General features: G+C 35.0%; 3 protein-coding genes across 4 annotated transcripts in view; 1 reads left to right on the top strand and 2 right to left on the bottom strand.

The window, feature by feature from the left end:
• The window catches only part of maff (v-maf avian musculoaponeurotic fibrosarcoma oncogene homolog F), a 255539-nt gene that overhangs the window by 230857 nt on the left and 7778 nt on the right, over nucleotides 1-16904 (top strand). The gene's annotated exons all lie outside the window — the stretch shown is intronic.
• On the bottom strand, nucleotides 703-5068 carry dmc1 (DNA meiotic recombinase 1). 2 transcript variants are annotated; one of them, XM_007251248.4, is made up of 14 exons: nucleotides 4892-5068; nucleotides 4273-4330; nucleotides 3779-3823; nucleotides 3542-3688; nucleotides 3340-3422; nucleotides 3043-3095; nucleotides 2916-2957; nucleotides 2756-2828; nucleotides 2579-2670; nucleotides 2423-2496; nucleotides 2026-2140; nucleotides 1472-1532; nucleotides 1211-1327; nucleotides 703-1012 (listed from the first exon to the last, which is right to left on the bottom strand). In XM_007251248.4, exons 1-14 carry the CDS (start codon nucleotides 4909-4911, stop codon nucleotides 943-945), a joined length of 1050 nt encoding a protein of 349 aa, XP_007251310.1. In that variant the 5' UTR covers nucleotides 4912-5068; the 3' UTR covers nucleotides 703-942. The 2 variants fall into 2 exon arrangements, with proteins under 2 accessions (XP_007251310.1, XP_022524947.1); XM_022669226.2 differs by lacking the exon at nucleotides 4892-5068 and adding an exon at nucleotides 4635-4780.
• tomm22 (translocase of outer mitochondrial membrane 22 homolog (yeast)) lies at nucleotides 8236-12940 on the bottom strand. Its single transcript, XM_007251249.4, has 4 exons — nucleotides 12617-12940; nucleotides 10206-10324; nucleotides 9844-9961; nucleotides 8236-9560 (listed from the first exon to the last, which is right to left on the bottom strand). The coding sequence occupies exons 1-4, from the start codon at nucleotides 12698-12700 to the stop codon at nucleotides 9486-9488; spliced, it is 396 nt and encodes a 131-aa protein (XP_007251311.1). The 5' UTR covers nucleotides 12701-12940; the 3' UTR covers nucleotides 8236-9485.

The following is a 16904-nucleotide window of genomic DNA, read 5'->3' as shown; positions in this document are numbered from 1 at the left end:
AGTATTATTGAACATTTATCTAATGTTTTAGGTAACACCTCTATATGTAAACCTAGCACAGTAGTAGCTTAAACGATTTTATCTTCTGCATTAATAGGCAAGAAAACAATTTTACTTTCATTCTTTTGACCCAAAATATAAATTCTACTATGAAATGTGGGAAAAGGCAGTAGAATATTTAAATCTGACTGACTTGTAGATATGTAATATTTTTTAGACTTCTGTTTTATTGCTTTATTTATTTTATAGAATCTTTAAGAGCTTATAACACTGGTGCTCATTATCTTGGGTGTGCTACCAACAAAGGTGTTTTGCTTGTTTTTGAGATTAATTAATGTGCTATTTTCCTGTATGTGGCAATTACTTTGAAACCAATACAACATTAAACATAAAAAATCAGATAAACAATACAAACTTGAACTCTGAAAGTCCCTATGAACCATTTTATGTAAAAGAAAGGTGGAAGCCTTTCACTCAATTTATTTTATGTGTCTCTTTTTCATCTGTTCATAATAATTATTTATATCACTATGCATTGCTATGGAGAAGTGATGTACATTGCCTTGCATTGCTATAAGGTATACACCTGGTGTATATCAGCCCATAGTTGGGCTCTCTTGGATCACTTTGGGAACAACATTTTTCTTTATGTCACTAAATTTACTTATTGACCAAGCTAAACAAAAACGCGAAAGACGAGAATGATTTTTCAGCTACTAAGTAACCAACAGTTCCAACAGTTTATTGAAAAACATCAAGCATAGCTCAGTACACAATCAATGCTGAAATGACATCAAACTTTACCCTAATGCATAAAAAGAACCAGATTATCTGTAAACTATTAATAAATAAATAAATAAATAAATATTAAGATTACATGTGTGTTAACCTAAATTTATTAAATCTTATTTAACCCTGTGTGTAGGACACAGAGTGGTCCCTTTACTCCTTGGCATCTGCTACTCCTCCAGGTGTTATGGCAAAAGTGGCTTCATTTTCTGGCATGTCGGGGCTTAAAGAAAGAAGACAAGCAGAGTTAAAAACATGCTGTTTAATTTAATAAAACATTTTAATGCAATGTAATAATACATCTAATTATAATAGAAAAGAAAGCTATGTCAATCTGTCAATCACAAGTAACAGGTTTTTGAGTTTATGCTCTTAATTACCTTAAATGTATGTGAGAGGTATAGTCACAAAAATGAATTACCTATCAAATATTTTGGCAATTCTCATTTCACCACGTCCTTTCCTCAAACTTAGACGAGTAGTGGAGGCATGCGCCAAGATGTGTCCTCCTATGGGCTTTTTGGGATCTGCCTGAAATCTACAGCAAAGTGATTTCACGTCAGCCGCTGCACCATAATACAGCTTCCATTTTTTAACAGAGTCACTAGTCATTTAAACAGTCACTGGAGACTAATCATAGCTTACTAAGTTTACAGAAAGTTGTTTTATTTTTTACACTTACGTCATCCCAGCTCCTGGGTCTGCTGTCATCTGATTGGTCACAAACACTGCAACGTTGTACTCTATCAAATGAATTGAGCAATATCTTTGAATTTTTATACCAGCGTGTTTCCTTTATATCTTGCTTAATTATTCTAGGTCTTATTGACAATATATGGATAGGACCTCAATCATTTGTGCTGCCCTTGATATTGCACATTGTGCTTACTTAGCATGCAAACCTATTAACACTAATTAACTTTGTTTAAAAACATTGGTTTTATTTTATTTACAGTTTAATTATTTAGGATATTAAAACTTTTTTGTCTGACTATTCCTGATAATTAAAAGCTCACTGCTCTTTGAAAGTAATGCGTAAATGCATTATTAAGCTATTATAGAATTATTATATCAGTGGCATAAAATGTTGATGTTAAAATGACAATAATATTGTATATTAAGACAATCTGTATCTTTCAAAAAGATACAGTTACTTGAAACAGAAAAACAATTGGTCGGTTCATTAGTTTACACCAATAAATGAAAAGAGAGTAAGGACGGAGACACTTTGCAGACCTTCAGAGATTTTTTGAAGCCTTGAGAGCATCTGTGCCAGTTTCTGCTGTCTCTCTGCCAGCTCACCTCTTCCAGAGAAGTCCACCCGAAAGAGAGCCATGATGGAGTCTATGATCTAAAGAAAAAACACTCAATAATTATCCAGTTAAAATGAAGATTAAATGATTCAGCACACAAATAATCACACCTCAAACAGTGAACCAATAACCCAACTATATGTGCACTTCCTATATTGTCGCTTTGCAAACAAATCCATGTATTTCCAAAATTAAAATGTAAGAAGGGAAGGAAATTATTGACATCATTATTCTGGTCCATTTACTATAAAATGCTAAAACATACATGTGATTTGAAGGACAGCAATGATATAATGTTTTGTTTTTCCTATATCACTCACCAACAGTTTAAAGACCCCTGCTTCTTCATGAAATTTAGCAGCAACAAAGTCTAATAGCTCCATCTGATGTTCACCTAAAATATTGACATACAGAACAGTAATTGCAAACAAACTGACAGCAACTCTGTTAGTCTAAAAGTGATGTAAAAGTCTTACTGGTATAGGCTCGGGCATACAGCACATTATCAAGCACAGCTTCATGATCCACATTGAATCTGTCTGCAATGTCCTTTAGCCTGTCTGGGCGACTGAGCATTACTAATAAAGGGAAAACTCCACAACAACAGCAGCTATATTACATGCATTAAACACAGGAAAAGCTATGAAGGATACAAAGTGTTTTCAGTGTCGATGAAAATGATTTTCCCTCCAGTGTACCCATCCTCACCGGGAAGCTGAGCGGTAACTTCAGAGAGCAAGATTTAGGACGGAGGTTCATTCTTAACTCAGACACAACATGCATAATACTTACATGGATGTTTGTATGACTTACCACACAGTGTGTGAGAGAGTTGTGTCTTTCCAGTTCTGAACTCTAGATAAATGTTAAAACAATAAAGAGTCAGCTTAAAAGACAAAATACGGCAGGGGGGAGGTAACAATGTCAAATTGCAGCTTACCTCCAAAGGCTTCAGTAATTGCCATGCTCTCTATTCCCCCTCCAAGAAGTTTACTGAAAAAAAATACAATGATCTCTTTCGTTATGATATTTCATAATATAGAAACAACATATTACTCAAATTGTGTGTAAAAACTTTATTTAAATGATAGAGGGATATGTGTTGTTGTCTTTTGCAGTGTGATGTAACAGTTTTAATATTAAAGATATATCCAGAAAAGTAGTTAATGTCCAAATGAGTCTAATAACTGCTTATGTGAGTGATATGCTAAATGTCTAACAGTAATTTACGTCTTACTCAAACTCCTGACTGCCTGTTGTGATATGGAACACCTGTCTTCTTTTCATACTGTACTCAGAAGCTGTCTGAAATCCAGAGATCTGCAGTGAAACAAAAAAACAACCCCAGAAAACTAGACTCGGGTCTTGAGTTTTGTATCTATACCAATTCAATAGTTAATTAAAAACACTTCCAAAAGAAGACTGCAAAGGAAGATTACCAACAACTTCCCAGCAGCTTCCTTTATCTTGTCCACTTTTGCTTCAGACAAGCCTTTAACATTGCAGAGTGCACGCCGTGTTGTCATCTGGATCCCTTTTACTGTACATATTCCCACAGACTTTAGCTTCTTGATATCAGCCATGTTCTGTGGAAGTAAAACACCATGAATGAGAAAACTAATATATATAATATTGTGGTTATCAATGAAAAATGTAATTATTGTATATATACTCACAATCCCATACTTCTGAAGTAGATCAATGTCTTGGAAGAAAGATTCCTGAAGGTGGCAGGCAGAGACAAAAGATGACAACAGTAGTCAGTAGTAACTAGGTATACTTACTAAATCTGTAACCTGTAAATGTGCTTAAGAGAAACTGATGGATTTGTACTTTCAATTTATAAGACTCCCTTTTCTACTCAAGTGTATTTGTGAGGACAATATATAATAATAATGTGTTTCACTGAGTTAATGATTTTTAGTGTTTTTTTTTTTACTTTATTGCTGATATTTGAAATAAGAGTTTATAGTAGTAAAAACTACATTAATAGAGAACTGTAATTAGAGTTTATACTAGCGAAAACTACATTACCAGATAACTGTAATTATAGTTTATACTAGTAAAAACTACATTAATAGAGAACTGTGATTAGAGTTTCACTAGTAAAAACTGAGGTAAGACTTTATATGCTACTTATATGCTAACACACTAGCTAGCATTACCTCACCTCATCATCCTGATACCCTGCCTCATCTTCCACCACCTGGTCCTCCACTGACTTCATACTGTAAAAATATAACAAATCAAATATAAAATTCAGAATAATAAAGCATGTGAGTTGTACAGCACAACAGCTGTGTGTAACGTAACATTTACAATTTAAAACATCAGCTATGTTAGCTAGCAATAGCTAGGCAGCCAGTTAAATAGTTAACCTAGTTAGCTAACGTTAGCTAAGCTAAGCTAAGCTAAGATAACTACCTAGCTTCCCGGCTAAACGTGTTTCTGACACGTTAGCCATGTTAGCTAACAATATTATTCATTCCATTCTTTATTTAGCTCTTAAAACATGTAAATATTTTTTTTTACCTTTAAATGAAAATCGCTTAAAAAGCAGTGTTTAAATAGGAGAATATAAATGCCTGACTAAAGTACTATAGCGTTAGTTATGCTGAATAGCTCTCTCTCAGCTCCCGGTGCTCCTTTCCGCCTCCTCTGTAATTTCTAATAGGACAGATTTTACTTTCTGCTCTTTTTAATACTTCAACTTCTTTACTACTTTTCCCTAATAAAATACATCGACTAACACATTAGAAAAATAAAAGAGAAACTTTCATATAAGTTACCTCTTCTGTCGTCCAGACATTTAATTTGCTATTTCTTTGACACTAATCACACCACACCTTACAAAGTGCTCTGGCTAACTGCGGGCCAGGTTAGTTAACTAGCTAACTAGCTAAAATACTTAATTCATCATAAACATCTTCAAAATAGGCTTTCTATATAATAAAATATATATTTCTGCTTATTTTAACACCCATCGCGTGATGTTGTCCTCCTGTTTTTTGTGATTACAGAATCACTTTAGTTTTAAAATTTTGTAAAAAAAAAAAAAAGAGACCACTTCAAAATGATCGCTTTCTCTAATTTTACTGTTTATAGGTATATATTTGAGTAAAATGAACAATGTGGTTTTGTTCTTTAAACCACTGACAACATTTCTCCCAAGTTACAAATAAAAATATTGTCATTTAAAGCATTTATTTGCACAAAATGGAAATAGCTAAAATAGCAAAAAAATATGCTGAGCTTTCAGACTTTAAATAATGCAAAAAAAACTAGTTCATATTCATAAAGTTTTTTTTAGAAACCAATATTTGGTGCAATAACCCTGGTTTTTCATCATAGTTTTCATGCATCTTGGCATGTTCTCTTTAACCAGTTTTACACACTGCTTTTGGTTTACTTTATGCCCTTCCTGGTGCAAAAATTCAAGCAGTTCAGCTTGGTTTGAAGGCTTGTGATTATCCATCTCTCGCTTGATCATATTCCAGAAGTTTTCAATTTGGTAAAATCAAAGAAACTTAAAGATTTAAAAAGATTTAAGATAAAATAATAAAAATGTATTTGTGCATCAATATGTAATGAAATATGCTAAGGTTTTAAATTACATTTTTGTTTTAATTAATTTATTTAAACAGTGTTTTTCATTTGTTGCCTCAGGACATTATAAGCTGTGCTTTTTTCCCTCCAATAAAATTAAATTCATGACACAAATTATTCAATCTTAAACAATTAAAATAATATAATAAAATAAAAAAGAATACATTTTCATCAATAGATATTTTTGCTAATAATAAAGCAACATGTAATAACATCAATTGTTTAACTTGTCATATTTTCAATATCAACAAATCCTTACTCATGTCCTTAGAGTTACATAGACCTCATTAGTATAAAAAAAAGTCTGCAATGCTGTTTTTTTTTCTTACTACTCCAACCTAACCGTCACATTTAACAACAAATATCTTGGATACTACTAGCCAAAACTAAATTACAAATATCCTAAATTTGATTTTTTTTTAACCCTTTCCAGACGACGGACGCGCGGGCGCGTCAAACGCAGCGTTGCTGGGTGTTTCTATAAATAGATTTGCAATAATACGGCACAGAAACACAGTTCAAACATTTCCTGAATCAACAGAGTCCGCCCTTTTATGATATCCAATCCTGAGTCTGTACGTCACTCAGGTCCGGATTTATATGCCTTTTAGACGAGCAATACGGTCCGCCTCTCTTGTGTGACTGGTGGATTCGCGTGTCTATCACCAGCCTCTCATCTGCGACTGGTGGATTCATGTGTCTGTCACCAGCCTCTCATCTATAATTGGTGGATTCATGTGTCTGTCATCTCTGTTGGTTGTGTAAAACTGACCAATAGGCTTTCAGAAAATCACAAAAAACCCTCCCACACATGATTACATCAGTCTGAGTCATATAGAAAGACACGTGGGGGCGGGGTGTAAACAGTTCACCGCGGCTCAAGTTACAGCAGCGTTAGAGAAGCAGCGGTTTTAGGTAGAAGTGCATCAGCGGCTTTGATTCTTATAATGAGGAAAAATATAGAACCGATCAGGATCCAACTGAAGATCTGTGAGTGTATTTAGTGTATTTATAAAACTGTCACTCATTAGGGATGTTTTGTTATGTGAGTTCGCGAGCTAGCGAGCTAAATGCTGCTGCCGTATGTAGAGAAAGGATCTTTGGGGAAACGCAGGGCTGATAGAGAAGCTGGAATCTCTCTCTCTCTCTCTCTCTCTCTCTCTCTCTCTCTCTCTCTCTCTCTCTCCCATACACACACGCGAACACACACACTCACACTCTCTCTCTTTCACACACACACACACACACACACATACCGACACACTCTCTCTCTCTCTCTCTCTCTCTCTCACTCACTCACTCACTCACTCATGCACACACACAGTAAACACTGAAGCTAGTTAGGTTTCTGTAGTCATGATCTGACAAAATTGATTAGTAAACAGTAAATATTTACTTTGCTATTGGAAAATTCATTTTCTACCCATTAGTAAATATTTATTGTATAAAGTTTTTTTTCTTTCTTTTAGTAAAAGTAAGCTTCACTTACAAATTGCATACAAATAAACATTTTATGACCACTGATGGATTGTGCCATATATATCATACTGTTATGTTCAAATTAGACTTTGTTGTATTTAGTTTTATTCTTATTTTTTATTTGTGTGTGTAGTGAATGCAAAACACTGGTAGTCTGTTTAGGTGTAAAGTGAAGTGAAGTGTAGTGAAATAAAAGAGAGTAAATCCACCGTCTCTTCAGGTGGGCTCTTCTGCATTCCACTTAGGTGAGTGGGAGAAAGGGAAACTTAGTTAGCTTTTATATGTGAAAGTAAGCATTTTCTAATGAACAGACAATGTTTTTTAATACAGTAAAGTAAACATTTACTAATGAACAGTGATTTTTTTTTTATGTTTATGTCCAAGTTTATGGCTGTTTGCTGTTGTGTCAAGTACAATGGCAACATGCTACTGAATAAATGTTTTTACAAAAATTTAATTTTATATCTTTATTTTACATTTATATATTATTTTATATATAGTTAACTACTGATGTGAAGCTAAGACTTTAGTAAATAAATTTCAAGCACCAAAACATTTTATCCACACAAGTAAAATATATTTTTAACATTATATAGGAATAATTTTTAAATCGTATTTCACATTTTTGAGGTTTAGGGCCACATAATCTCTTCATACATCCTCCAGGCCACTTATTCCCTTATTATTGAGATAGTTGAGATTATTCTGAACATTTTGATATAAAATATGTGGGTATTATTTTAAATGAAAGTGCCTTTAAAGGCAAAATTAAGAAAATATCCAAAAATCGAGATAATGCCCCTAGACTGGAAAGGGTTAATGCTCGACTTTGCTCGGCATTTTTGCTTTATTATAGTTGACATCTTTTTTACTTGAAATATTTTAGTTCTAACAAAAAATGAGCTACTGCTTATTTCACTGGTGTTTTTTTAGGCTAGCTACAACAGATAGTATATTTTCTCATTTAATCCTCTCCTTTTGTTGCAGTGGGCTGTAATATTTTATTTTTAAAGCATATCTCTCAAAACAGCAGATACAAACAAGCAGACATGTTTGTTTTCCTTTATTCCTTTAGACATGTTGAATATACAAAGACCTTCTTGGGAGAGATTGACATGAAAAATTGCCATTATATAGTTTTGATGTTAAATAATTTGTACAAATGCATAAAACTCAAATGCAGTGTCCTTACAAAGCTTAAACAATGTACAGGTTTAGCATTACAAGCACATGCAAACACTTAAGTTTACTTAACAAGTGTTTATAAGTCCGTGTTTCCACTAGGTCAGTAAGTCTGACACTAACATCATGCTTGTGACAACTCTTTTGTTCCTCTTTCCATGAAAAACAGTTACAAGCCATAAATGTTGTGCAGTTGCTAAACCTGATCCATGTGAACTTTAATGTGATCCATTACTCATTGTATTGCATGTATGGTGTTTCCTTTAGATGATGACAAAGGGGAATTCCAACATTTTTACTAAATGTCTGCATAATTCAATCCCTAAAATAACAACTTGGTGGTTTGATATGACCGTTAAGCATTGAAAGTATGGATCTCAAGGTCTCCAGCAGGAAAGAACTATGTATTTGTAACCCTTTCTTGCAATATCTTGGTGCTGTAGCTGACTCCAATTTCTGTCTTACAAGTGGAGCAGTTTATATAAAACCAGTATGTGTCATTAGTAAGTGTTAATATGTCACTAATGAAAGTATGCTTAGATTACGTAAAAGAATGTGTGGAATTCCCCTTTACAAAACATATTTGTAAAGGAGACTGTTGGTAAACAGTAATTTTACCAAGCTTTAACACTTACAAGCAGGACAATCGCAACAACTAAACATGCGAATGTTTGAGTCTTTCAGAGCTGGTCTTTGTAATCCATTAAGAAAATGTTCATAACGAACATTTATAATGCAACACCCATTTAAACATGTTAACATGAACATCTTACTGCAGACAAACTTGCTTTTACTAAAGAATGAGAAATACCCATTTTACTTTCAGAAAGAAATATGAGAGATGTAATGACACAGCTATAAAATAAAAAAAGGAACTCAAACTGTCAGTGCTCAGAAGTGTAGGCTGGACACAGAGTGAGAGAGATATAGAAAGAAACACATTTTGCTGCTCTTCAGAAAGGACACATTTCCTCCCATGTTCAACCAATTAAGTCCTGCAGTGTGTTGACCGACATCCACCTCCTCGTTCTCTCCCCCCCAGTTCGCCCTCTCTCTGTGTTTCTTTTCCAGGTCCCCTGTGAACTGCAGCGTAAAGACAGTGCTGGACATTTTTCTTCAGAGCTTTCCAGGAGCAGGGGGCATCATTCCGGACATTCCTCCAGACATGCCAGCATTTGGGCCCAACAGAATCTGTGTGATGTATAAAATATTACAGTAAGAGGCTGACAGGTAGCATGGTACAGGGTTTCCACAAATTTTAGGACAACTTTCTTGCACTTTCCAGCTGAATAACCGAAATAATAAAAGGACATTTTAAGCAATTTGCTATTTTTCCAAAAGCTAAAATTCACATGATCCAGGATACATTTGAACCCTAAATATTTTGTTTACCAGTTTAATAAAAATTCAAATCAGGCTTAAATCAAAATACAAACATGAAATAAAGCATTCTCAGTTTGTTGCTAACTATTACCTGTCTCTGCTGTTGTAGCTGTTGTTGTTCAAGCTGTAGTCGCTCTGTTTCAAACACAACTGGAAGAACCAGAATCATAAAGGAAGTGGTGCCCACCCACAGTGCACTGCGGGAAAAACTGAAGAACATAAAAGAAAAAACAACATTTAAATAAACTTTATTGCTGTCAGAATGAACTTCTGGGTTAAATAGCTTGTGGCTTTAATCTTAAATAAAAGCAACAATCCTAATTGTGTGCGATAAACCAACCATTAAAAATATACCTGTATGCAGGAGACAGTGTACAATGTTTACAAAACCCCAATTTCACTCAAAGCTTTTCACACCACTACAGTATGAACAGCACAGAGCTTGGAAATTACCTGTAAAGTTTCTTGGCTACAGACAGTGAGCACTGTGCAGATACTTCAGCTGCTGACCGCAGGGTGTCTGGAAACATCTCAGTCAGTCCCCACAGCCTCTCCAGCATGGTCTCATCCAGCTGAGGGAAACAGAAAAACATGTAATGCTAGTGACCAGAACCTATTAAACTTTTATAGTAAGATGTTCTAGTTCTAGTTTTTTTGTAGAGATGTTATTATTTTGTATGTTTTATGTTTTCATTCAGCTTTCCAACAACCCTTCACTCATCCCCAGTCAATACTGTTCCAATATATTTAAGCAACACCAGGCTTTTTGCAGCCCATGTCTGGATGTCCATTTGTCACACTGAAAGTAACGTCACTCTCTTTGCTAAGAGATGTACAAAATCTACTTTGTGTCTCCTCATTCAATCAAAGCTGTTCTAATTATTGATTCCTATAGAGACTTTTTATTAAATCAGCCTCTCTTTTAAACCCCACTTCCAGTAATTACAGGCCAATTTCTGTGTTCTTTCTAATGAAAGGGGTCAGCAGGGTTGCCGGGTATACTAAGGCAGTAGAAAAATAATCCAACCCCCACCCCAAACAATTCTGAAACCACCCAGCTAATCCCTGAAGATTATACAATCCTGGAAAAAAACCTAGAGGTACACTTTCAACATTTGTGTTCTTTTGCACAAAAACTATTTTTTCATGGGTAACATAAGGGTGGCGATATGGTACAAATACTAGGCAGTTTCACAGTTTTGGACTGTGCAGCATTCTAAACTGAGATTTCCCATTGAAAGGAAAACAGTCTGTTACTAGGCTTAATCCTTGTTTCGGAGATCCATTGTGTCACTACATGTAAAAATAAGATCACTTAAATGATACAGGAACTATACCCCATGACTTCAATAAAATAGTAACGTTATGTAACGACGTCAAACTACTTTAATATGCATATGTAAAAACTAGTGCCTTTAAAAAAATGTACATCATTTAAAAAAAAAACACTCTTTTAGTAATTCAGTTCAAATATTATATAGATGTAATACACACAGAGTGATCTATTTTAAGTGGCTATTTCTTTTATTGTGGATGATTATGGCTTACAGAGCCAATGAAATCTTGTAAATAAGTGCCTCAGAAAATTAAAACAATTGTATAAGACAATACCTTTAGCAGTGTGGGCAGTGTGCCAAGCCCTGCTGAAAATTTTGCAAAAGCAGCAGATGACATGACTATACAAACCATCACTGACTGTGGAAACTTTACATTAGACCCCAAGCAGTTTGGACTGTGTGCCTCTTAACTTTTCCTGCAGACTCTGGTCCCTTGATTTTCATATGAAATGCAAAATTTGCTGATGGTCACACGCTGTGTGTAATACATCTATATAATACATGATTTTCACATTTTGAACTTTGTGCAAATGTGTGGATTTGCATATTTACGCACAATAATTTTATTGATTGTTATTTAAATTTAACAATGTAAAAAAGTTAGTTAATAACTATTTGTTGTTATAAAATCCCAAACTCCTAAAATGATTACTCTGCCTTCAAAATCTCAAATCAACAACTTCTACCCCTAACTGAAATGGAAGAAAGCACGTTGTGACATATTTTAAAAAGAACATTAAAAAAATGGTGTAATAACAAAAAAAAGTGGTCTGTTGTCTTTGGGCAACACCATGCCAAAGAAGATGAAGTATAAAATGAATTGAAGTTTGCGTTGTTACACTCCCATTCATTCGTGTTCCTAAATTCAACTTTAGCCATTAGCAAGCTGGTTAACTAGTACTAGTTAGTTGTTTAATGAACAAAGAATCTAAGTACTGGAAGCTTTAGCTAATGAACAAATCAATATACTGACTGCTCCGTCTGATTACTTATAACTAATCCTTTAGGAGTGAAACTACAACATTGCTGACAGTCACTGAGAGTCAATGGGCTAAACTGAGAGTCACTGAGAGTCAATGAATCACTGAGCTCTAGTGAGATTCACTGAGAATAACTGAGCTCCACTGAGAGTCACTGAGCTCCACTGAGAGTCAACGAGTCACTGAGCTCCTCGGAGAGTCACTGAGAGTGAAAGAGAGTCACTGAGCTCTACTGAGAGTGAATGAGTCACTGAGCTCCACTGAGAGTCACTGAGCTCCAATAAGAGTCACTGAGCTCCAATAAGAGTCACTGAGCTCCAATAAGAGTCACTGAGCTCCAATAAGAGTCGCTGAGCTCCAATGAGAGTCACTGAGAGTGAATGAGAGTCACTGAGCTCCACTGAAAGTCACTGAGAGTGAATGAGAGTCACTGAGCTCCACTGAGAGTGTTTTGGGAGAGCTAATCTGTAGCTAATGCTCATGTAGCTGCTCCACACACAGTACAGTAACACACGTGATGTTTCTGCAGAGCGGAGACTGAACTCACCTCTTCGTCTTCATCGTCTCCTTCGATGTCTTCCTCATGAGGCCGTGTGTCCACAGGCCCCGCGTCTGGAGACAGCGCCTGCATCCCCGCACACACAGCTCACACACACTGATCTCACACACTCCCACTAACCCGCGCTAAGACCAGCGCAGCGACAGTTCACACAGCGCAGCTACGGGGCGATGCGGTCGCCTGTGTGTTTTAGAGCTGTTGGCAGGCGATGAATCTGAACTGCGGACTGAATGACTGCAGTGATCCGGAGCTCCAGCCGGAGGTCAACTCGGTTACATGTGCGCGGAGTAAAGCAGGTCCTCACAGCGGCTCTGCGCTGGGGAACCGCCAGCAGCGCCCCCTGTACCAGGAGAGGACTTACTGCACCCACCCACCTCTGATCTAAAAAGTCATCATACAGAACCCAAGTTAAGTCAAGTAGTTTCAGGCCATTCCACCGAATTAGTGCTGTGTTGTAACCCTTCTAAATGAATCTAATAACACATGTATTTAACTATTCAAAACATGTGCTGGTTAAACACAGGCAGCTTTACTTAATTTCTCACAAATTTTCTAATCTGAAGATGGTTACAAAACTCATGTGACATTTAAAAAGCATGTTTAAAAGCACGTCACGTCCACTAATTCCTTTAATTTGTCTCTCAAGACAGTGTTTATTTTAAAGTAATGGTTGACTGCATGTTAAAATAATTGATATTTATGACAAAAATCACTCCTGTTACTGGCACTCATTCCTATTTTTTCCCTATTTTTTAACAGGAATGAGTTTTTAGCATAGAATTAGCAAAAACATAAAACATAGCTAAATGGCGGCTATGCTAATAGCAAGAGGACACTGAATGCATTCTTATTTAAAAATAAACATCTAAGAATTAATTTAGGTAACAAGGCAGAGTGTTGAGATTGACCTCCTTATTCATAGTTAAATAAGAACAATTACACAGAAAAACAAACGAGGAAACTTCATTTTGGTATTCACATGGTCTTCAGAAGAACCAACTGATGTGTTACGGTCACAAGAACTAATAAAAACCCAGGGCCACAACTTAAATATGTATTTTAACCTAAATATTATGGATTTATTATGAAAAAAATATTTTTAAGCAAAGAGGAAATTTGGTCTCACACAACAATGCAAAACAAAATACATCTCTGAAGGATTTTAATAATTATATTTCATGGTAAAGTTTTTAAGTAGAGAATGGGGACAGGTAACACATGCTATATGTGTCCTGAGTAGTTTTTATAAAAAAATATATATATATATATTTAATTACATATATTACTTTTGCAATTAGGTCAATGTACAAGACACCATGCTTAATAGTAAAATGTATTTTAAAGTTATTTTGTGTGCACATTTATACATTTACTTTCCTGGGGACAGAAATGGCACCCATTCAGTAGAATATCCTTTTTATTGTCAATACTGCATATCTACAGTACATACAGATGATGGAAATTGCGTTACTCTCCTTCCCAAAGTTACAGCAAAAATACATAAAGCGATAATTGACTTACAAATTATAAAATTATAAATAACGAAAGAATTAAATAGAAACTAAATGTACAATACAAGGTCACAGATGGGAAGTGTTGTCCACAGGTTTCATGTTGACTACACATATAAATGTCAATGATGGGCCCCATTAGGGTCAGTGATATGGCCAGAAGGGTTTCAACATTAGTCCCATCTGGGTTGTGAAATTAAGGTGGGCTGCAATGATTTGGAATTTGGAACCCAGTAAAAAGACATTTACAAACTACCTTAAACCCACCTAGCCCTTGTTCCACAGAGTCCCAAATATGGGCATAACAACATGACGCTGATTACAAAATGACGACACAATTTCAGTGGTCTATAGATTTCACAAGATGTTGGAAATATTCTTTTGAGATAGTGGTATGTCTCATAATTGCATCACACAATTTCTGCAGATTATTCAGGCGTACTTTTTTAAATCTCCATATTTACCACATCTCATAGCATTGAATTTAGATCCAGTGACTGAAAATGAAACAAGTTTGAGATGACTTCTGCTTTGTAACATGATGTATTATCATGCTGGTAGAAGTCATTAGCAGATAAATAATTGTGGTCATGAAAAAATGCGCAGGGTCAGCAACAATACGCAAATAGGCGATAGCATTCAAGAAATGATTGGTGATTGGTTTTAGTTGAACCAGACTGTGCCAAGGAAACATGACCCACACTATTACACCGTTTCTACAGGTCTGTCCCAACTATTCGTGCATCTTAGCCGACATCAGTATTCATGAGATCAGATTCATGAGATTCTTCCAGTTTTCAACTTTTCTGTTTTGGTGCCAACTGCATCCTCTGGATTATTTTTTTAGCAGATATATTGTAAATACTGATACACTTTTCTGCTCACCACAATTGTACAGAGTGGTTATCAGAGTTACTGTAACCTTTCTGTAAGCCCCAACCAGAAAGGTCCCATGAGTTCAGAAACATCTGAACGCTGAATATTACTACTCCCTAGCACATCACAGTGTACAATATAAGATCATGCCTTCCGATGACTAAAGTTCCAGCCACTGATGTCCTGATATATGTGGACATCAGTCACCTGATATCAGTGGCTTTATAATGTAATATTAAATGTATTGTAGTATATACCATGTGCATCAGGCAGTGCAGCAGCTTCTTCACTGCAGAATTATGCCTTATGTCATGGATATATATATATATATATATATATTTATATATATATTATACACACACACACACACACACACACACACACATATATATATATATATATATATATATATATATATATATATATATATATATATATATATATATATATATAATACATATATCCATGACATAAGGCATAATTCTGCAGTGACAAAGCTGCTGCACTGCCTGATGCACATGGTCAATTTCACCAATGAACCATTTCAAATAATACCACAATAAGGCACTTTCTGTCATCATGACTCAACTAAACTGAAATTTAGAAAAATAAGTGGAATTCCCCTTAAAAGTAGCTGAAGTCAGTCATTTGAAGGGGGAGATTTTTGGTCATATTGTGTCTATATTGGGTTATATATAGAGTTTACAACATCCATGTGTGAGTAATGACCTCAAGCTACTTCAGAGGGTGAAATTAACTAAGGGGTCATTCAAAAATACTTCATTAAAAATAACAAAACAAGTTATTAAAATGAGTTATTTATTATTTACTTGTTTGGAATAATTTTCCAATGTGTTATTTTTATTTTCTGATCTTTGAAGGAATAAATACTACAATACATTCAATATTACATTATAAAGTTAAAATGTTGAGGTGAAAAAAAGTCAGCAGTTGTAGTATTTTAGTCTTCATAAGCTTCATATTCTACAGTAGATTTCTGTAATTAATTGTTTACACTGAATCACACTAACACTAGTAGTTTTGTTTCAGAGCAATTAACTATTTAATTAATTTAGTAACTGTGAGTGCATTTTTTTATTTAATCTAAAACAATAAATATTATAATATAAGTAAAATAATGTTATTTGAAATCTTAGTACATGCCTGTAGCAATAAATTAGAAGACAGCTGCCAGAATTGGGTTTTAGAAATTATAATTGAAATAGTGCCAAAAAGTTAAAGACAAATGTACATATAGGATGCTCCAAAATAACTTAAAATACATTGATGAGGTTCTGATTGGTCCAGCAGACAAAGATGCTGCTTGTTCAAATCTAGAACATGTAGCTTGCCATCAGCTGCCGGAGCCCTGAGAGAGCACAAATGGCCTTGCTCTTTCTGGGTGGGTAGATGGTGCTTTCTCCCCACATCACTCCAAAGGGTGATGTCGCTCAGCACAAGGTGTCTGTGAGCTGATGTTTTGAAACAGAGTGGCTGTGCTTTCCTCACAACAATGTAGCATCAGCACCAGTTCAAAAAGAGGTGGTGGCTAATTTCACATCAGAGGAGGCATGTGCTCGTCTTCACCCTCCTGGTGTTTGGCATCACTAGTGATAGGAGGAGTCCTAATGAGTGGGTGAGGTAATAGGCCTTGTACATTGGGGAGAAAATTGGATAAAAAAGGTGAAAAACAAAGTGTTCAGAATGTATTTTTTTTCACCTTGTATGTAAACAAAACAGGAAAATTTTATTTTAATATATATTGTTTCTGTCAAAATAAGTATTGTTCTGTATTGTTAAAACATAACACAGTACCAAAATGTCATGATGAATGTTCCAATTATTAAATTTCTTTTACAAATACATACAACATTTATTTTTTTAAACGT

The sequence above is a fragment of the Astyanax mexicanus genome, chromosome 15 (genome assembly GCF_023375975.1).
Source record: "Astyanax mexicanus isolate ESR-SI-001 chromosome 15, AstMex3_surface, whole genome shotgun sequence".
Taxonomy (NCBI): domain Eukaryota; kingdom Metazoa; phylum Chordata; class Actinopteri; order Characiformes; family Acestrorhamphidae; genus Astyanax; species Astyanax mexicanus.
This window is presented reverse-complemented; position numbering and strand designations above follow the sequence as displayed.

What these genes read in the sequence shown, in the direction of transcription:
- dmc1 (XM_007251248.4), bottom strand. Translation starts at nt 4,911, where the DNA reads ATGTCTGGACGACAGAAGAG. An exon ending in ACAGGCAGTCAGGAGTTTGA is followed by an intron (nt 3,096 to 3,339) that starts GTAAGACGTAAA and finishes ATTTTTTTTCAG; the next exon opens with TAAACTTCTTGGAGGGGGAA. An exon ending in GACCCAGGAGCTGGGATGAC is followed by an intron (nt 1,328 to 1,471) that starts GTAAGTGTAAAA and finishes ACTTTGCTGTAG; the next exon opens with ATTTCAGGCAGATCCCAAAA.
- tomm22 (XM_007251249.4), bottom strand. Translation starts at nt 12,700, where the DNA reads ATGCAGGCGCTGTCTCCAGACGCGGGGCCTGTGGACACACGGCCTCAT. An exon ending in GAGACGATGAAGACGAAGAG is followed by an intron (nt 10,325 to 12,616) that starts GTGAGTTCAGTC and finishes TGTTTCCCTCAG; the next exon opens with CTGGATGAGACCATGCTGGA. An exon ending in AGCTACAACAGCAGAGACAG is followed by an intron (nt 9,561 to 9,843) that starts GTAATAGTTAGC and finishes TACATCACACAG; the next exon opens with ATTCTGTTGGGCCCAAATGC.